The 22,113-nt window shown below is 46.4% G+C and overlaps 1 protein-coding gene across 1 annotated transcript; it reads right to left on the bottom strand.

Moving 5' to 3' along the window:
• Window positions 1-248: 248 nt before the first annotated feature.
• Window positions 249-20,033, bottom strand: AAR2 (AAR2 splicing factor). Its single transcript, XM_068987482.1, has 4 exons — window positions 19,980-20,033; window positions 16,215-17,014; window positions 12,001-12,230; window positions 249-1,495 (listed from the first exon to the last, which is right to left on the bottom strand). The coding sequence occupies exons 2-4, from the start codon at window positions 16,969-16,971 to the stop codon at window positions 1,328-1,330; spliced, it is 1,155 nt and encodes a 384-aa protein (XP_068843583.1). The 5' UTR covers window positions 16,972-17,014; window positions 19,980-20,033; the 3' UTR covers window positions 249-1,327.
• Between the last annotated feature and the right edge of the window lie 2,080 nt (window positions 20,034-22,113).

Raw genomic sequence — 22,113 nt, 5'->3', positions numbered from 1 at the left:
ATCTCAGAGGGCTCATGGCGACAGGCGACGTCGCTGGCCGCCTGCCTCCTCAGAGCCTGCAGAGGTGGGCAGGGTCTTCTGGCACCTGGGAGGGAGGACGTGTGTGGCTCAGGACAGCGTCTGACTGCGCGGGGCCCTGTGCATCCGCAAGAGACTCACACAAGGGGATTTGGTCTCAGCGCCAAGACTTTAATGTACATTATGCTCTTGGAAAAACAATTCCAAGGAAACAAGTGGAACTGAACATCTTAACCAGCGGGGATTCTCACTCAGAAACCTGGTGTGAGCCGCAGCCTTGGGAGGCGGTGGGACAGGGACCCTCATCAAGGCACAACAGGGTGAGGTCAGCCAGGGCCTGTGTGCGTGATGGGCGAGCCCCTCAGGACACCCAGGAAACAGGAACCATCATCTACTCCTGTGGTCTCCACAGCGGGACAGGGGCACCCAGGCTGACAAGGTCGTCTCTGGAGCTCTGGATAAAGATGCAGAACTTCTACAAGGCCAAAGAAACCTGTCCAGAGCAAGAACCGTTCTCTTTGTTGCTGAATCTCCAGGTCATCAGAAACAGTCGTGGTGACTCTGGTGAGGAACAGGCCCATCTGGGAGGGTTGCCAAGGGCCACTTCTGGGTCTGAGGCCTCAGAATGGAACAGGTGGGAGGAGGGTGGCACTAGCGAGCCTCTGAGGTCAGGGGCTACAACCATCTTGAAAGGTTATCCACTGGGACCTCTGGACAGGAGCAAGGAACTTCAGAGACTGCAAGAGCCGACCACTCACCAGATTTAGCCCACTGTCTTATTTCGCCCTCCTCAACCTGGGGCTCCAGAGAGGCCACACGCCCATGTTTTCTGGGATGTATTCCCATCCACAAGGGGCAGGCAGAAATTCTGGCTCATTTCCCTATTACCCTGTGTTTAACTTTTAAAAAGTCAACAACTGACATCTCAGACTCCTGGGAAATCCAGGGTTTCCTGAAACCACTCTATGGAATAACCAATCCTTTCTCTTGGGCTTGGGGCTCAACAGCTTCTCTTCTGGAAGGAAGTAGACTGCTGCTGAGGCAGGTCTCTCCCAAGAGCCCATGTGGAATTCAGTTGGGTTAGCACCATGACCAGGCTGACGGGGAACCCACAAGGTGCCTGCGAGATGGGGAACAGCCTCTCTGGCACTGAAGGGACTTGATTACTGGTGAAGGAGGGGATTCTGGCTTCATCTTTGCAGGACCTAGCAGGGCTCCTGCCCCAGCAGGTCCCAGCTGCACGGATGAATGGAGAAGCCAGGACTGCGGCCGTGGGGAGGGGGCCTCCCCTGGCCGAGAGCTCTCCCGGTCAGCCCGTCCCTGCGCCGTCGGGGAGCTCCACCACCACCGGCGCGCAGTCCTCAGGCTCCGCCTCAAAGTCCCACCGGAACTTCTTGGTCAGGTGAGCTTGGAACCTTTCGGCTTTCTGCCTCAGGGTGGCATCCACAGCAACGCTGCGGGCAGAGGAGAAGAAAACCTACAGAGAACAGAGGAGAAGTCACTCCTGAGAACACGCAGGGGCCGAGAAAGTGGTGGAAATTTCCTCCGGGTGCTCGGCTCTCCGGGGCAGGAGGATCAGCTGCTGCTGGCACAGGCTCAGGACACCTGCTGTGCTCTCCCCCAAACCAAGAAAGAAGGTCCAAGCCCAGATGAGAAGCTGGGGCAGGACGAGAATGGAAAATTACTGTCTTGGGCAGAGATGCCCCACTGAGAATAAGGCCAGCAGGGCCATCACCCGGCCCTGCCCTCTGGTGAGATCTACTGGGCACGTGGGCAGGAACTTAGAAAAAATGGCAGCAGCGACACCAGCTGGTGCTAAGGTGTGGGGGGCTTATGAGCCCCTAGGTCCCGTAAAAAACCCCAGGCCCTAACCCGCTGAGGGTGAACCGCTGCTCTAGTCTAAATAGACTCCAGGTGTGGGTACGCATTGTATACAATGTGAGGTTTGTATTCTCCTTAAAAGCTGTCTTTGATTTTTTAAAAAAATTGTGGCAATATATGCATAACACAAAATATATCATTTTAACCATTAAAAAATTATCATTTAAAACCCTATATACCATTTACCATTTTAAAAGTACAGTTCAGTGGCATTAAGTATATTTACATTATTATGCAACCATCTCTAGAACTTTTTCATCTTCCCCAACTGAAGCTTTATACCCACTAACTCCTCATCCCCTCTCCTCCAGCCCCCGTAACTATCATTCTACTTTCAATCTCTATCAATCTGACTACTCCAGGTACCTCATGGGGCTTCCCTGGCGGTTCAGTGGTAAAGAACCCGACTGCCAATGCAGAAGGTGTGAGTTCTGTCTCTGGGTCGGGAAAACTCCCCGGAGAAGGAAATGGCAGCCCACTCCAGTATTCTTGCCTGGGAAATCCCATGGACAGCGGAGCCTGGTGGGCTATAGCTCAAGAGGTTGCAAAAGGGTAGGACATGATTTAGCGACTAAAAAACAATCAAAAAACCCCAACAGGTACCTTATATAACCTTACATAACATACAATACCTGTCCTTTTGTGCCTGGCTTCTTTCTCTTAGAATAATGTCCTCAAGGCTCACTCATACAGCATGTGCTAGAAATTTCCTTCTTTTTTAAGGCCGAATGATATTCCATTGTATGTATATACCACACTTTGTTTTCCGTTCATCTATCAAGGGCCATTTGGGTTGTTTCTATGTTTTGGCTATTATAAATAATGCTGCTATGAACATGAATCTAAAAATGTCTCCTATAGAAGCCTTGCTTTTGATTCTTTGGGGTGCATACCGAGAATGGACTTTTGGATTATAAGGCGATTCTATTCAATGCTTTGAGGAACCACCGTACTGTTTGCCGCAGTGGCTGTGCCATTTTCATATTTCCATCAGCAATCCAACACCTCTCTCTAACATCTTTTATTTTCTCTTTTTGTTTGTTTGTTCACAATAGCAACCCAAATGGGCGTGGCAAGAGTACTGGAGTGGGTTGCCATGCCCGCCTCCAGGGGATCTTCCCGATCCAGGAATTGAACCCGCGTCTCCTACATCTCCTGCATTGGCAGGTGGGTTCTTTATGACTAGTGGAAACACGGGCAGGGGCAAACGAGTAATTTTCTCTACATCTGAAACTCCATTTCAGACTGTCCTGGATTTCAATCCCTTCTAAGAATGACAGCAAACTCATTTCTCCTCCTCACACTATTTTACTATTTTCAAAGAAGTTTCACAGAGTAGCTCAATAGATCCTCACAAGGCCCTGGGAAGACACACTGCTGCTGCTCTAAGTCGCTTCAGTCGTGTCCGACTGTGCGTCCCCATAGATGGCAGCCCACCAGGCTCCACCGTCCCTGGGATTCTCCAGACAAGAACACTGGAGTGGGTTGCCATTTCCTTCTCCAATGCATGAAAGTGAAAAGTGAAAGTGAAGTCGCTCAGTTGTGTCCGACTCTATTATGGAAACAGAAGCTAAGGGGAGTTAAATGCCTGGGTCTAAATTACCAGAAAGGAAGTAGTTTTCCCAGACTCCTCACTGGCTCCCTGAAAGACCACCCTAGACAAGCGGCAGGAGGGTGAAAGCAGCAATTTGATCCACGTCACCCTGGTGCCCCAGTGACTGTAGACCACCATGGAAGGGATCTGGGCTCCAGGGGTCTTGACCTGACAAAGGTAACAGGTGGACTCTGCAGCTGCTTCTAGAGGCAGCCCCCTCCCGCCTGCCTCTCCACTGCCTTTCCGGTGGCAGGTGGCGTGAGGCTCACGTTTGTGGTCTTTGTTTGCAGCCACTCTGTTCGGGTGGGAGCAGGGACAGAAGTGACAGGGGAGGGGGTACAGAAGCAGAAGGTGGGGGGGTTACAGAATTTGGTTTCATTACTTGAGAATCGACTAAACACAGGAGCAGGAAGCACAGCCACAACAAAACACGGGATCAATAACTAATTAGAGGGGCTGTGTGAGCTCAGTGGCCAGCGGGCAGCGCGGAAGCCGGCGGCCTGTCTGCGGGCGGCTAATAGAGCTTGCTCTGGAGCGCTGAACTCGGGGGAGGGGGCTGGTACGGGAAGCAGGGAAGCCTTGTTGCAAACGGCCTTGGCGCTGGAGGCCCTGCACCCTCATGGGTCTGTCTCCAGGGGTCCGGGGGGGGCCTGATGGCTCAATTAGCAGAAGCCTCCACTCCTTACACGCTACACTGGGCTACTCACTTCACAGTCCTTCCTCTCCAGCTGCCCTGAGCAGCGACCCAAAGACGCTCCATCGTCTCTGCGTTTCTGCACACACAGGCGATTCCCTCTGCTTATAGCACCCTTCCACCCCTGCTTTCTCCTCCTGCACCTACAGCTTTCTACTAGTGACCCAAACGCAGCTCAGACGCCACCCTCCTTGGGATGTCTTCCCAGACCACAGATGGACCAGGTGCTCTTTTGCGCTCCCCTGGTGCCCAGGGTTACCTGGGACATAGCCTCACTCTCAGTCAGTGGTAATCCATTTACTACTGAGCTCTCCCAAGAGATGAGGAGCAACTCCCAAGCACGGACTCCTTTACATACCTGCATCCCGCTCCCCTGGTACGAAGTCTGACATATAAAAAGGACCCATGATATGTTTAATGAACAAAAGACAACCACAGGTTCTATGAAAATCCATTTCTGGGTTCCTTTGGCACACCCAGTGCCTACACCAAATGATTGCTCAATAATTATGTGATGGTGCCGGACAGAGCAAGGGACTCATCCTGGGGAGGAGGTGGCTTATTTACAAGGCCCCTAATGCCACTGGCTCACAGGCCGCCTCCGTGTGACAGGACTCTTATAAAAGCCCAAGGTGAAAGGAACTTAGCTCCAACCTCTGCTTCCCCAGTACCATGCCTGAGCTTCCCTTACGGCGTTTTTCACTCTCTGCTTGCATTACAGTGATCTGTGATCTATGCCCCTTCAGAGTAGAGGTCACTCCCTAATTATCCATGTGACCCACATGGCAGATTGCCCAGGGCCTGGCACAGAGTTAGAGCCCACAGGATGCTCCCTGAATGGATATGAATGAGACGGAGGGATCGCCCTGCATTCAGCAACGGCCAACAGCGAGGGACTGGAACAGGCTGGGCTCAGACTCATCGTTCACCCTCCCCACTCACCCCCTCAACACCACCAGCGGGGCAACATCAACTCTAGGCAGGTACAACAGAAGCCTTCAGTCTGAAAAATAAGGCTTCAGATTTTAAAAGGGCTATGTCCTTTTTGAAGAATCTGTCAGTCTAATCCTTGCTACAAACCTGGAGGTAGGAGGACAGGAAATTACTATTCCCATTGTACAGATGAGGATGGTGATAAATGCTGAGCAAGTGATACGGGTCAAGCAAGATGCAGTCCAAGTAGGGAAACTGAAATCCTTCTTCCCTACCAAGACCTTCTTTTTGTCTTGACACAGACTTAATCCATCCTTGATATTTTCAGCAGTGCCTGTGGGGAGCCAAGGGGCCTGGAGACCAGGTTCTTCTGGAACTGTGCCTTTTGTGGGCCTCTGAGACCCAGGGCACAGTCCAGGTTGACTGCTTTAACAAACCAACTTTACTGAGGCATCATTTATTTACAATTAAGTTCATCCATTTAAAATTTCGATTCATTTTGATGAATGTATACATTCATACACTGACTTCCCCAGTGGCACGGTGGTAAAAGAATCTGCCTGCAATGCAGGAGATGCTCAAAAGACCCGGGTTTGATCCCTGGGTCATGAAGATCCCCTGGAGAAGGAAATGGCAACCCACTCCAGTGTTCTTGCCTGGAGAACCCCATGGACAGAGGAGCCAGGTGAGCTACGGCCATGAGGTCGCAGAGAGTCAGACACGACTGAGCGACTAAACGACAGACAATATACCCGTGCAGCCAGTATACGACATAATCAAGGCAGATAAGTGTCTGCTTATAGCTTCTCCTTTTGGTACCTAGTTTTACGAGTTTAAAGGCCCACATCCCATCACTATCAGGATGCTGAACAGTTCCATCACTCTAAAAATATTCCCTCATGCTGTCCCTTAGGGATCAAATCCTCCCCATCCCCTAGCCCCTGGGACGCACTGATCTATTTTTGTCCCAAGAGTTTACAAAATTCACCATTCAGAAGAGGAGATATTTAGACAGTTTCACATTGAGACAGATGTTTAGACAATTTACTTTGATTCTCTTGTTTTTAGATTAATTGTATGCCTTCTTATGTAGATTTAGTAGTGATCTGGTTACTGTGAAACAGCAAACTTTTTAAAATCACTGAGAAATGAATCACCTTAATATGGGAATATTAACCCTGGATATTATAAAAATACTTTTGAAATAGAAAAATAACATTTTATAAACATCTGTATTTATCTAAAACTAAAAGCAAACCCATTGGGGATTTTTCTTCAAATGTAAAAAAAGGTATTAATACGTCTACCATTAAGTCTATATATTGTAAAATTGTAAATTATTTTAGTCAGAAAAATGAAAGCTTTCCTTTAAACCCAAGTTAAACAAATTGAGTTCAGTCGGGTCACCTTGAGAAATTCAAAATGCCACGGTAGACAGCTGAGTCACTTCTTATCCTATTTTTTTGGCTAGACCAAAAAGATGCAATTTTCTAATTTTTTAAACTCCCAGATGATTATTCAACTTAGAATGAAACTAGCCAGAGGTAGAACATTTTATTTTCACCTGCAGAAGAAGAAAGTGGTGTTAAAAGCAAGACTATCACTTCACAGTGATTATCAAGAAGGCAAAAAGCAGCAGCAATCATGCTTTCTAAGGTCAATTTAAAGAATTCAGGATGTTTTATCTGGGGCTCTAATCACATATGGGAGAGTCAGAATTCGAGTTCAGCCTTGTCATCCACCAGGTCTGGCAATCTTGGGCAAAATTATTTGTTTCCTCATCAGTAAGGAAATCAGTAAAATGGGATTATATACTTAACTTCTTAAATTGTTGTGAGAGCTAAACAAAATAACGTACAGGAAACGTGCAGAAGCGACAGCTGTCAGCAGGAGGTGCAGGAGCAGGCAGCTGAAGTTTATCATGGCTGGTGTTACGATAAAACACAGGTATATGTTGTTTTATTGCACTTCACGGGCACTGCATTTTTTTACAAATTGAAGGTCTGTGGTAACCCTCCATGAAGCAAGTCTATTAGCGCCATTTTTCTAACAGCATTTGGTCACCTTTTGTCTATGTCACATTCTTGTAATTCTCAAAATATTTCAAACCTTTCACCACCAGAAAGATTACAACTCACTGAGGGCTCAGATGGTGGTTAGCATTTTTTGGCAATAAAGTATTTCTTCATTAAGGTTGTTTTTGGACATAATGCTATTAAACACTTAATAGACTATAGTATACGACAGTATATGACTTTTAAAAAATTATTTATTTACTTGGCTGCACCGGGACTTAGTTGTGGCACACAGGATCTTCAGCTGCAACATTTGAACCCTCAGCTGCAGCATGTGGGATCTAGTTCCCCAACCAGGAATCGAACCTGACCCCCCTGTGTTGGGAGCATGGAGTCTTAGCCACTGCACCACCAGGGAAGTCCCAGTGTATGACTTTTATATACACTGGGAAGCCAAAAAATTCACGTGACTCACTTTGGGCGATATTTACTTTATTGTGGTAGTCTGGAACCGAACCCGTATCTCCAAGGTATGCCTGTGCTATAGACACTGTCAGAGCTGGTGTTCTCCCTTGAGAGTTAAAGATGGACAGTATTTAGAATACTGGCAAGAAATGAAGCTGGAAAGCCTATTCGGCCTACTGTGACTAAAAGTATTTAAAAAAAAAAAAAGGTTACATGACTATATGCCTAAATGCTATGCAATCAGCAATAAGAATTCTTATTCTGTACATAACTCACTTTATAACATACTATTAAATTCAGATTATCCTTTCATTGGCTTTAAACAAATCATGATGACTTAAGCTGCTTTAAGTAAAAGAAAAAACTGTATCTATTTTTGTAAAACAAATAATTTTTATTCATGCTAAATCCATGGGATTTGTAAATATCCCAGTGGCATCTATTGAAAGGGGCCTCTAATGGCAGAGGGCATTACATGGCTGATTTTACACAAGCTAATGTGGCTGTCTAAGTGCTCACACACAGACACCAGCCCCTCTCTGTGGGTAGTAGCCATTTAAATTCCGAAGCAGGAAAGCTGGTTCCACTTACTTGGCGACCTGTGGGGAGAGCAGGGGACTGACTGCAAGGCTTTTATGGGCTGATTCATTCCCTCACAGATACCGGAGGTGAGTGCCTGTAGGGGGGGCACTGGATCTCAGTGCCAAGATGGCACCAATGTAACTCACCATGGAAAAAGCGAGAAACACTTTTGAAATATCTTTCCCACATTTTGCCTGTTGAAATCTGTGTCATCCTTCAAGCCCATGGCCAAAGGCCTCCCCCTTTACAAAAAAGCCATTCTTGATCCTCCATCTCTTAAATCTCAACCCGTGTGAATGAACCAACCAACCAACCCTCTCTGGTGCTCCTAATACTCTTTGATCAGACTTCACTGTTTACAATATTGTAGCACGGTCATCTATTTACATTGTCACAGGAATTATCCACTGTGCCCATCTAAAAACACCTAGTAACACAATGTAAAATAAGTGCTAAACCTCAACCAGGTGTGGAAGATAACCAGATGGACAAAAAGTAGGCTTCCGGAAAAAGCCCATGGCTCGGTGGGGGAGTCAGACAGACAGCACATACATTTCAGCAAACACAGCCTGTGCCATCTAATAGTGACAAGTACAAAGTAGGCTAATAGTATGGCAAGGAGGGAGAGATTAGACATGGCACCACAGAGAGCGATGCCTAGCAGACACCTTGTGGGATGAGGGGTACACAGCAGGCAGGGAGAAAAGCAAGATTCAGTTAAGAAGATGTGAAATACGGGTATAAAGTTTTAGTTGTACCAGATGAAAAAGTTCTAGAGATCCGCTCTATTCATAGTTAACAATACTGTACTGTATCCTTGGACTGCAAGGAGATCAAACCAGTCAATCCTAAAGGAAATCAACCCTGAATATTCATTGGCAGGACTGATACTGAAGCTGAAGCTCCAATACTTTGGCCACTTGGTGTGACGAGCTGAATTACTAGAAAAGACCCTGATGCCGGGAAAGACTGAAGGCAAAAGGAGAAGTGGGCAGCAGGGGATGAGATGGTTAGACAGCATCACCAGCTCAATGGATATGACTTTGAGCAAACTCCAGGACACAGCAGAGGACAGAGCAGTCCATGGGTTGCAAAGTCGGACACGACTTAGCGACTGAACAACAACTGCACACTTAAAAAATTATTGTGAGGGTAAATCTCACATTATGTATTTTTTACAGTTAAGAAAATAAAAGGGAAGCATGAAACAACATGGCCGGTCTGGCAACTTGCAGGGAGACCACTGCCGCTGTGGCTGATGGGGAAATAGGGGAAGAAAGGAGACGCTGGAGAACAGGTTAGCAGCTAGATCAACATGGACCTCGGGACCTAGGTTTGCAGGCAGTAAGGACCACAGAGAGACAGGATCACAGGTGCCTTTTGGTGGCAGAGTGCGAGACAGATGGATTAACAGGGATAAACACGGAAGTTGGTAAAGTCTGATGCAATCCAGATGAGACCAAAAGGCCTGGGTTAGGGAAATGGTACTACCTTCTAAAACACTTAGTGCTATCTGGAGTCATTTGGTTAATTCATTTGTTTACTTTCCCACCAAAATATAAACTCCAAGGGACTATGTCTTGCTCATAGCTGTATTTCCCATCTTAGATCAGAGCCTTGTATACAGCAGGTGCTCAGCAAATACCTGCTAAATCAATGAAGTGAAGCCACTGCACAAGTCCTTCAACTTCCAGAGTTATATATCAGCTACCTGATAACAGGGACTCTTCCAACAGTATGGTGGCTTCAGAAAAGTGTTCTGTACCTCCGAGAAATAGGCTATCTCACGTATGTGTCCCTCAACACTTTCAGAAGAATGTTGTACATAAAGAAAGGATGCGCAAAAACAGATGCTGATTTATTTTTTAAAAGGCACATGTCCTGGATTTTTCCAAATAATGACACTGAATTTTCTTGGTGAAAACTCCAAAGACAGAATGCCTCTAACCATCAGCTTTGCACACCCCACCTGGATATCGAGCAATCCAGCTGGGCCCTTTATGCTTCATAAATCATTGCTGGCAACAAAGCCTCAGCAATTAGAGCTCAGCTGTTGGTTGCGCTGACAATGGCTGGGACGGCCAGTGACACAGTGTGGCTCTCCTATGTTTGCGCGACAGCATTAATGCACATCGCAAGGGCAGTGTGCATGCCCGTGGGCCACAGCCACTGCCAGAGGCAGGTTAGCAGGCTGCGGCCTCCTACTGCTCTGCAACCCACAACCCAGTAACTGTGGGGTGGATTTCCCCTGCAGAGGAAGAATAAAGGGATTTAATTTCTCTGTTGCATCAAAAACCAATAAAAGGGCAGTTTTATAACTTGTATGAAGTGGAATATGCCAGGCTCAAACCATCAGCTTGCCTGACTCATCCCTCATCTGCACATGTCCTTCAACTTCCAGAGTTTTATCGCAGCTGCTTGATCACAGGGACTCTTCCGACAGCATTTTGGCTTTAGAAAAGTGTTCTTTACGTCTGACAAACAGGCCCCTGATGGTGTCACCACTAATGTCAATCAAGACTCTTTCCAGAGGGGGAGACACTGTATTCAATACATAGGGGCATAAGCACAGGCCTGAAGTCCAAGACTAAGGCCTGGGTACAAATCCTGACTCTGCCACTTACCAGTTCTGTGACCTTATGTGAATGATTTAACCTTTGTAAGTCTCAGTGTTCTCATCTGTAAAATGGGAATAATCCTCCCTGCCTTATGGTGCTCCAGAGAGATTAAATGAGGGAACCCACATAAACAGAGAAGCATGGTGCCCATTAAATGTCAACAGGCATTTCATGACCGTTCATTCCTCCCCTTACCATGCGTGGGAGTGGGAGATGAGTGACTGGCCCCTTTTAAGGGGTAGGCCTACGGGGGTCTCCCACACAGGGAGAAGAAAGCAGTCCTGGAACAAAAAGTATGGAAACTGACAGCCTGCAGCTCTGCTTCTTCCACACTCAAGAAAGTTACAAAGCGTGAGCGACAGAGGCTGTCCCAAGAACATAAAGGGAGCTAATCTGTTTGCAAAGGGAGGAAATAGCGCAGGATGAAGATTTTAAGTTGTTTGAAGCTTCTTCCCTAATTACCACTCATAATGAAAATTTAATTGCTGAGTTAAAAGCAAATTTCACTTTTTTCTATCAGAGGATCTCTGCAGAAACTGGCACATTTTGTTTGAACAGGAAATCAAAGTTACTTTCGTGCTTAAATGAGGTCTAAGCAGTTGCAGATGTTTCCTTGGGAATAACTAGCTTCCAAACTCTGTCCTACTGGGTTGCGGCAACTCATAGCTCTAGGCCGGGAGGAAGAAAAACTGTTTTGAGTGCAGTTGCTCGAAGGGTGGGGCTGAATCAAATTCCAAGTGCCCCACTGCTAGGCATGTTGGGGTGAGGCAGGGAGAAGAGGGTATAGAGAGAGGGTCTCTGGCATTAAGGAGCTTACAATTGAGTAGGAGAAAGAGAACCAGGGAATAGGAAACTGAAATGAAGAAAGCTTGGCTCAGGAAAGCACTGTTGTTCAGTCGCCAAGTCGTGTCCGACTCTTTTGTAACCCCTTGGACTATAGCCCGCCAGGCTCCTCTGTCTATGGGATTTCCCAGGCAAGAATATTGGAGTGGGTTGCCATTTCCTTCTCTGGGGGATCTTCCCAAACCGGGGATCAAACCTGCGTCTCCTGCATTGGCAGGCAGATTCTTTACCACTCAGTCCCTGGGGAAGCCCAAAGGAAAGAACAGCAAGAGACAGAAATGTAAGCCTCTCTGGGTGCTTTCACACACCGTGGCCTTCATTCTGACCCACTTGGGTGTCAGCCAGAAGCCCGCTCACCTGTAAGGTGCTGGTGAGGAAGTTGTCCTGGGAGACAATGTCCACAAAGAAGTCGGCGGGGATCTCGCCGAGCTGGTGGTACAGGATGGAGATGAGGTTGACGTAGAGGGTGTGGTGCTTCACCATGGCCTCTTCTGACCGGCACAGAAGGTTCAGGAGCCGCTTCCAGTGCTCGAAGGCCTCGTACACATTCCCCAGCAGGAAGCACACGAAGGCAAACTGGAGCTCACCTGAGAGGTGCAGAGAGGAGAGATCAACCTGAGGGAGAGGGTTGCTGGCTGACTCGACTAAGCCATCAGGGCCACCGGACCTCAGCCTGAAGTGGCTGTCTAGCCTTGTCACTCCTCCAGAGCCTGGCATGGGGTTTTGCACCTAGCAGCTGCTCAATAAATGTTTGCTGAACTGCTATAAACTCAAGCCGTGAGAAACCAAACTGGTTTTAGATTTCTGTAAGATCAGATTGCAAGAGAAGAGGCACACCGAGTATTTACCTAGCATTTAACAAGTTAACAAAATGGGTCTGTGAACATTACGCCAAGTGGATCCTCAAACTGGCTGCCCATCTGAATTACTAGGAGAACTTGGGAAAAATAAAGCTGCCCGAGCCTCACTGCGAGAGATCCTGATGCAGACAGATGATGGAGCCTTGGCATGTGTAGCTCTAACAAGCTTCCTGGGTGAATCTGATGCACATGGTCTGCTTCAGGGGCAGGGAAAGGCTGTGTAACACCACGGAACCCTCAGCCCAACTCCATAAGGTGGTCAGGGAAGGTGGTATTTGCCTCAGTGTATAGATGAGGTCAAGAGACTTGCCCAAGGTCACACATCTAATGCTTAGCAACTGAACAACAGAAAGATAAAACAGATTTCTATTGGGTGGGAATGGTTCTAGGGCCTTCTAGAACAGGAAAATTCATGAATACTTGTTCCAGGGTGAGCCTGCCAGCCAAATTATTTGTGTTTGTTTAATCATAGGGCTCTACAATTTGCTTGCTATGAGCAGCTTGTGGCTAAGAGCATGGGCTCTGGAGCCAAACTGCCTGGGTTCAAGTCTCAGCTCCACCACTTCCCACGTGTGTGACCTTGGGCAAGCTACTTAATCTGTTTATGCTTCAGTTTCCTTATTTGAGGGATGCAGTAGAGATTATGTGAATCGATACAGTATTGCGTTGGCCCCAAAATTCATGCCAGGGTTTCCATAACATTGTATGGAAAAATCCAAACAAACTTTTGGGCCAGCCCAATACATATAAAGCACTTAGTGTAACACTTGGTGCAAATTAGACTTCCCTGGTGGCTCAGACGCTAAAGCATCTGCCTACCATGTAGGAGACCCAGGTTCGATCTCTGGGTTGGGAAGATCTCCTGGAGAAGGAAATGGCAACCCACTCCAGTACTCTTGCCTGGAAAATTCCATGGATGGAGAAGCCTGGTAGGCTACAGTCCATGGGGTCGCAAAGAGTCGGACACAACCGAGCGACTTCAATGTCAATGTCAATGTCGGTGCAAATTAGCACTCCAGAAACCTCAATTATTCCCACATTCCCAGCAGATCCCTGTCGCAAAGAGACCTGACAGTCCAGAAGCCACTGTCCTTGGGTGAGCAGCTGGGTCTCTGGGTGCCAAGATATACTGTTGCTGATCAGACATGTTTTCTCTGGCTTCAAATTTAAGGGGGACTTCTGTGGCATATCTACACATGGGCCATGAAAAGAACAGATGTGGGATGTCCCTGGTGGTCCAGTGGTTAAGACTCTGCCTTCCACAGCAGGAGGGGCAGGTTTGATCCCTGGTTAGGGAACTGTAAGGTCCCACAAGCTGTGGGGTGTGGCCAAAATTTTTTAAAAAAGATGTACTCAACACTAAACACCTCTTTAAACACATGGTGTCCAATTTCTGTCACTTCTGGAGAGCTGGAAAAACTAGTTCTCTGTTCCTAGGCTTGTGGAACTAAGTTTGATTTGAGCAGATTGCTACGGGGTCTAGACATTTTGGACATTTGATTAATATTTTCAAAATATAGTCAAGTTTTGAGGTTAATGATTTGCTTCTTCAGTTGGCTTTACCTGGTTAGTTTGTGGAAATACAAGCTGCTTCTCTGAATTTAGGGCATTCATTTAAATTTACACATCTCTGGCTTAGTCTAAAATTAAATTGAGATGAGAAATAATTTCAAAGAGCTGTCAAAAAGATACAGTGATCCTTGCAACAGACCTTTTCACAAGATTACTTTGAAGAACTGAAATGTTTAGGAGGTAGAAAACAGGATTTCTGTTCATTCTGAAGCCAGGATCTCAAGTGTTACTTATTAAATGAAAATTGATACACACCCTTAAAATGTCCCTCTTTATCAGCTGAGCCTATTATATAAAAGGCCCTATATTCAAAATTCTCACTGATCTTCCAATAGAAAATATGCAAATATTAGACTTGTAAAAGCAAAAATATTAGTAGCTATTAAAGCTGTGACAAACGTTTGCTGTCACTAGTAATCAAAGACGATAAACTGAAACAGAAAGTCACTCTTCAACCATCCAGTCAGAAGAGGACTCTGCTAAATCACCGTGTCAAATGCCATGTCAAAAGGTGATGGGCCACAACCTCATTAGCTGGCAAAGATGCCTGACCTTCTCCTGGCAGCATGCACTCTCTGACCCAACAATTTCAACCCCAAAATACGCAGAAGAGCACACCAGGAGACTCTTACACTTACAATATGGAAACCAGGAACATCTTCAAAGATTCATTAACAGGGGCTGGTCCAATAACTATGGAAGTTCAGTAGCCACTAAAGAGAAGTGACCATTTCAGTGACATGGAATAATATTTACATTAAAGCAAATTACAGGATAATATACTGTAATCCTGCTTTTGTAAAAATATCATATATACACAAACATATACTAAAAAGACTAAAAGGAAACAGAAACATATTAAACTGAGAAATACAAATGTGTACCTTAAAAATGTGTATGTATCTTAAAAACATTGTGTATGACTTAATTCCTTTTAAATTGTCAAGGTTTGTTTCAAGACCCAGAATACGGTCATACTTGTTTATGTTCTGTAAGGATCTGAAATGAATGTATATACCGAGGTTGTTGGGTAGAATGTTCTATAAATATCAATTAGATCCTATTCGTTGATGCTATTGTTGAATTCCTATATATATTTGCTGATTTTCAATCTAATTGTCCAATCAATTTTTGAGTTTAGTGTTGAAGACTTAAAACTATTGTGGGTCCATCTATTTCACCTTTCAATTCTATCAAGTTTTCGTTGACATATTTTGCAATTCTGTGGTCCGTTGCACACAAATTTAGAATAGCTATGTCTTCTTTGTGGACTGGTGCTTTATCATTATATAATGTCCTTCTGTGTTTCTTGTTAAAAAAAAAGAAAGAAAAGTACAACAAAGTGAACAAAGACAGCTATTTGCAGGTGGTGGGATTTGGACTTTCATTTTTGTTTTCCTTTAAGGATAAATATGTTATTTTTTGTAATAAGGGAGGGAAAAACAACAATAAAGACTGAAACAGTTAAAAGAAAATCACTGTTCTGGTTGAGAGTCAAGAGTAAACTGAAGGGGCAGGTGGAAGGCTCCCAGGGAACACAACGGACCGGGAGCCCTGGGCTCTGGTCTCACTTCAGCTATATCACTTAGCAGTCAAATCCCTTCCCTCTATGGACCTCACTCTGTAAAATGTAGTGGTGGGCAGGCGAGGCCACACTACGGGTTCCCTGACATGGGACTGTTTGCATCAGGCTCACCTACAGCACTTGCCTGTCAGGCAGACAGACAGGTAAAATGCTGGGAACCTACTCCAGATCTCTTGAATCAGTCTCCAGGGGTAAGGCCTGGGAATCTGTACCTGCATCAGGTCTCAGCTGTGTCATGCAGGACTTTTTGTTGTGGTGCACAGGGTCAGTAGCTGCAGTGTGTGGGCTTAGCTGCTCTGTGGCCTGTGGGATCTTAGTATCCCGAGCAGGGATTGAACCCAAGCCCCCTGCATGGCAAGGCGGATTCTGAACCACTGGAACACTAGGGAAATCCCTGGGAATCTGTTCTTTTAACAAGCATTGTGGATAAGACCCCCTCCTAGCCAGGTTTGGGAACCACTAGACCAAATCAGCAAAGAGGGACTCCCTATTCTCAAGCCGCTCGGCTACACAGCCCTCCCCTGGCCCACTCTCAAAGCCGTGTTCCTCCTCACCGAGCACGTCCTGGGGGCTGCAGGGGAACTGCTTGCTGAGCACAGTCTCCAGGGCATAACTGAGGTCCATGCTGTGCCTGGTTATCTCGGCCGGCGTGGCACCTGCCGGGAACATCTGTGTGGGCAGCTCGGAGAAGCGGATCTCTGTGCCGGCCCTGGGCTTCATCTCGGGCAGCCGGGCCAGGCCCTCTTGGTAGCTCTTGCACTCGGTGCCGCAGCGCGGGAGATTCTGCCCCACCCGGTCCTTGGTGTGCTTCATGGAGAGCACGGGCAGCACCTCTGAGAAGGCACATATCTGCCGACTCTCAGGCTGCAGCTTCTCCACGGTGGCCTCGCTGATGAAGTTGGTGAGGGAGATCCACTTCTTGAGCGTGGCGTAGGGGTAAGGTCCCAGGAACTGGTCCAGCTCCTGGAGGTTGGCCCTCATGGCCTCCACCTCAGCCTCTGGGGCTGGGGACAGGTCGACCTCTTCCCGGGCCGCATCCCAGCGTAGGACTTTCAGCCCCCGCTGCTGCAGGTTAAGGAAGAAGCCCATGCGAGGGCCCACCTCCCTGGGATTGGCCTTGTCCACAGAGCTGTAGTGGAGGAAGTGGATGCCTGGCGGGATCATCTTCACACCTCGGAACTTGGGCCCCACTTCCCAGGAGTTATAGTCAATGCCAAACTCTGTCCCCTTGGGCATATTCAGGATGACCACGGTGGCCCCTTCAAAGAACAGGCGCCGGGCAAGCTCAGGATCCATCTGCATGGCAGCCATGGGGCCAGGGGTGAGTGATCAAAAGGAAAACTTTTCTGTTCCGCTGAAAAAGAAAGAAGTCAGAGTTAATCAGAACCTTGGGAAGGATTCTTCATTTGCTGAGCATTCTCTATGTGCCAGATACTGAATTAGACCCCTGAAACAATTCAGTTCAGTCATTCAGTTGCGCCCGACTCTGCAACCCCTTAGACTGTAGCATGCTAGGCTTCCCTGTCCATCACCAACTCTGGAGCTTGCTCAAACTCATGTCCATTGAGTCAGTGATGCCATCCAACCATCTCATCCTCTGTCGTCCCCTTCTCCTCCTGACTTCAATCTTTCCCAGCATCAGGATCTTTTCCAGTGACATAATTTTCTACCTTAATTTTCATCACAGGTAAAGAAAACGATACTCAAAGAGAAGACGGTTTTTGTTTCTGAGTTTAATGAGCAAGAACACTCACTTCACAGCTGGAAAGACATCAGTTAAAGAAAAGAGACATGTTCAAGATCACACAAGGACCCAGTTAGAACCTGGGTACCCTGCCCTCCAGGCCAGTGTTCTTTCCACTGTGCACTTCGAAGCTCCTTCAGATCTCCTTCAGATCTGTGCACTCTTCAGATCTCCTTCTCATAACAGAAGATGAAGGTGGAGAATGCCTGGTTGGTCCACTCTAAAGGATTAGTGTGCTTAAACTGTCTTAAACTATAATTCTGTCTAAAACTTAGAAGATTCGAGAAGCATCCACCCAGTTTCCCATAAGCCTCAGTGGAGGCCCAGAAATGGACAGAAAGTGGAAACGGGGTGCTTAGCATCTAAAATTCACAAACGAGTATTGTAAAGTAAAATAAAGTAAAATAAAATAAAATAAAAAAATAAAATAAAATTCACAAAAGGTTTGGGCAGTGGAGAGCTTTTCAACCACAACCCTCTTCTCCTGCATATATACAAATACATATATAAAATATGTATTATATATATATATAAAGACGTCTAAAGTCCAGGGAGTGAAACAACTTTCCGAAGGGTCCACAGTCAGTAGCACCTCTGGACTGCTCACCCAAATGGATCCAGGTGGCATGGCTGGCCTCGGATCAGTATTTAGAAGACAAAGACCTTAGAACATTTATTTTTATCTACCTCTGAACTACCCAAGAGGACACACTGATAAGACTTCTGTAAACAGACATAGTCTCTGTATTTATAAGGATGGGTCCAACATGAACTAATTTTAACAGAACACGTCTAACTCTCTAGTCCCAAGACACCTACCTATTCAATTCAACAAATAACCTTGGAGAGCCTGCAGGATTTTTGCCAGACACGAACAGAAATAATCATGGAGAAGACAGTTACTGCCTTCCAGGCACTTCCAATCTAGCCAGACATATCAACAAGACCACAAAACTTCACAAACAGAAGAACCAGCTGCCTGTTTAATTCCTTTTACTCATTTTATTTAAACAAACAAAACAATACCATGAGGAAAGGAAGACCAACCCTTTTCCCAATATGGAAAGGACATATTTTATTGTCTTTACCCAAAACCTACCCAAATGATTATGACTCTAAATCAACATTTTTTTTCAAACTGCAAGTCACAATCAGATAATGGGTTAAAAGATCAACTTAGAGGATCTCAACCAACATTGTTTGTTTTTTTTTAAATAAAAGGGCAAAATTTTTAAAAATCAGAGTACATCCTAAGAAGTAAAACTAAGCACTGTTTTCTGAAGCTTTGTGTGTTTGTATGGACTCTTGGTCACCATGTAAAATGTATGCGTTACTGTAGGTCACAGTGCAAAAAGTCTGAAAGCCACTGCTCTAAATAATTTATATCATCTTACTATCCCCAATCTTGAGTTCAAAAGGCACTTAATATATTTATTAAAGGAACAGCTATTGCATTTAGAATAACTGCTCATCAATTAGCCATTTTCCCAGTGGCATCTGTGTGCTCCTCTTTGATAATGCCACTTCTTTCTTTCTACTTCCAGCAGATTGTAATTCTCTTCACTATATCTTCCACAGCTGGCAAATGACCTGGCACAAAGAAGATGCCTTGAGATACAGAGTATCACATCTACCCACTTCTCTCCACCACATCCTTAATCTAAGCTACCATGTCCCTCAGCCAGATCGTCCCTGCAATCCCTTCTCCATCCAAAAGCAGGAGTGACTTTCTCAAACCGCCAGTCTAAGCATGTCACCACCCATACTTAACATCCTCTGAGAGACTTCTCACGTGGCTCTTGGCAAACCTACAAGGGCTGTATGGCCTGGTCCATGGAAACTCCTGCAGCTTGTCTTATATCATGCTTCCTCCACAAGCTCTGCTACAGCTACACTGACTCTTTCAGACCCTCAAACAGAGGCTCCCCTGATAGAAAACTCTTCCCTCCTCTCTGTCTCAAACCATTTTTCTGATCTCTGCTTAATATTTACCTTCTCAGCAACACTTCCTCGACCTGGGGCTAAGTCAGATCTCCTGTGATGTGCTCTCAAAGTGCTTTTTATCTTTCCATTTCACTGATCACAGCTGCAAGTTTGCAAATATTAATAGAGGGCTGTCACCTAGAGGAGATGCGGGTCTTTCGTACCTCTAGCACATATTAGACGCTGGCTAAACATCTGTTTAATAAAAGCACGATGTCCATTTTGTAGATGAGAAACAAAGGCTCGGTTCGTGGAAAAGACCTTACCGAAGATAGAGTAAACCAGAACCACGTCAGGCGGAGCCAAGGCCTCCGAGCCCATAAGTTCTAAAGTTAGGAAAAAAGAAGTTTCCCAGGTGCCCCCAGGAAGTTCTGGCGACGGCGTATCTGACGGTTACAAGGGGAGCAAGTAAGAGTAACCCACGTGAAAGAGGCAGGTGGGTCCCACCCACCGGCTCAAGACCGGGACGCCACAGTCCCAGCTCGGTGCCCGAGTTCAGGCCCTCGGCAATCCCCAGCCGGAAAGAAGGGTGGCCGGACCACACAGACAACGAAAGCAGAACAGTTAAAAGAGGAAAGGAGGCTGCACTCACCGACTGGTGTCTCGCCCGGGTCCAGGGATCGCAGAAGCGCACCGGAAGTTCTCCCTCTTTGGCGCCGGACGGGAACAACAGGGGAAAGGGGCCGGGCGGGTCCCTGGGTCGCGGAAGAAACGGCCCGTGCCAGCAGGTTCCGCCCCATCGAACGTTGCCTTTGGCTGCTGGATTTAGTTCTTGAACCCGTGGACAATAACTTTCATCAAACGATGCATTTTATATCCCGGTACAGAAACACATCCGCAAGGCACGGCTTTTCGGTTTCAGTCGTGGTCTCTGAGGTTCGGGTCAAGGTCCTAGCTGTCCAGTAGCCACAGTCAGAGGCTGTCATAGTCCTGGTCAGCCGATCTCAATCAGAGTGAGTGTCACAGTTGGCCCTTTATCACCTGGTCTTAGCTTCCAACCATACTCAGCTGTAGGGGAGAGCTTCAGAAACCCAGGCCAGAGAGACCCAGTCTAACAGCCGCAGTCGCCACAGTGATCCTTCCTGCCATAAACACCCGATATCTTCTGGCAGTGCAGGCCTAGTATGAAATCTTAAGTAGGCTGTATATGCACCTTGAGGCAGGGAACCTGTCTTTTTCTCTGCTGTTTTTCTGGAATCCACACAAAGACCCAGTTCAACACATATAGTATGCATTTAATTAATGACAGTGATTCTTTATTAATTAGTGACTTCTATTTTGGGGCCTAGCTCTGTGCTGGGTGGTTGTATCAGTCAGGGTTCAGTCAAAGAAGCAGAGCCAGCGGGAGGTATTTAAGAGCTTCATTACAAGGAACTGGCTTATGTGATTCTGAGGGCTGCCTAAGGAAATTCAAAATCCAGAGGGCAGGCCCCTTGGGTATATGATTTCTAATCCTTGCACTAACCCTAGTAAGCAGACTCAGTATTCCCAACATGCAGAAGAGAAAACTGAGGCTCCGAGCAGTTGCACAGCCAGAGAGAGGCCAGGCTAGAATGCAAACCAAGGTCTGACTGGTGACTGGCTCTTCTTGTCTCTGTGCTGCTGCTCTTTAGCTTGCCTGTCACAATTCCTCAGTGACAGCTGGACATGCCCATCTGTCTCAGTCAAAATTCATCTCTTAGTGGGTTGCAGACTAGACTGGGCCCTGCAGTCATGGTGGATCACAACAAGCTGCCACAGGATTAGCCAGAGATGGCCTCTATCAGTCACAGTCATGCGTGTCAATCTCAGCCTGTCATGTCAGTTCCATTTCCTGCACGAAGAAGCTCAGCTCTCTCCCTACCCTCCCCATTCCTGGTCTTGGGCGCTGAGCATCGTGGTCTGTTTTCATGACAATCTCCCTGTTCCAGCTGAACTCACCATCTTCTGAGACTCTGGGGCACTGAACTCTGGGCACAGGCATCGTAGATGTTAGCCCAGGAATCTCACGTGGTGGGTTGCATGTCTGTTCAAATCAGGTTTCTCAACCTTGATACTATTGAGATTTGGAACCAAATAATTCTTTGTTGTAGGGCAGCTGTCCTCTTGTGTTGTAGGATGTTTAGCAGGATCCCTGGTTTCTACCCACTGTATGTTAGTAGCATCCCTCAGTTGTGACAACCAAAAGTATTTTCAGACATTGCTAAATGTTCCCTGGGTGACAAAATCACACATACTCCCGTGTTAAGAATCACTGATCTAAATGAATCAGCCACACTATTCCTTAACAGCTCAGAGACTGACCCTGTATTTATGGGAGATAGACACACAGATCCAGGGTGTGTGGGTATCCAGTGTTTGCAAACGATGTCCTATTTCAGGATCCCAGGAATGACAGATAACTAAAGGAAACCTACAGGGAAAATATGGGGAAGGATTCACAATTGCTTCTGACAATGGACAGGAGTTTGGAGATAGAAGAAGAATTGCTTTTCATAGCACAGAATTTTATATCACTTAATGAATTACCTTCAAAAAGAAAAAACATAGGACTTCTCTGGTGAACCAGTGGTTAAGACTCTGAGCTCCTAATGCAGGGTCCATGAGTTCAATCCCTAGTTGGGGAACTAAGATCCCACATACTGCCTAGTGTGGCCATAAAAACAAAGAAGAAGAGACGTGGTGTTTAGTGTTTCAAATTCTAGGGAAAAGATGAGGATTTAAGTTTTTGTAAGTATTTAGAATGG

This window comes from Capricornis sumatraensis, chromosome 15, assembly GCF_032405125.1.
Source record: "Capricornis sumatraensis isolate serow.1 chromosome 15, serow.2, whole genome shotgun sequence".
In the NCBI taxonomy this organism is placed as follows: Eukaryota; Metazoa; Chordata; class Mammalia; order Artiodactyla; family Bovidae; genus Capricornis; species Capricornis sumatraensis.
The sequence above is the reverse complement of the archived record's forward strand: the minus strand, read 5'-3'. Positions and strand labels throughout refer to the sequence as shown.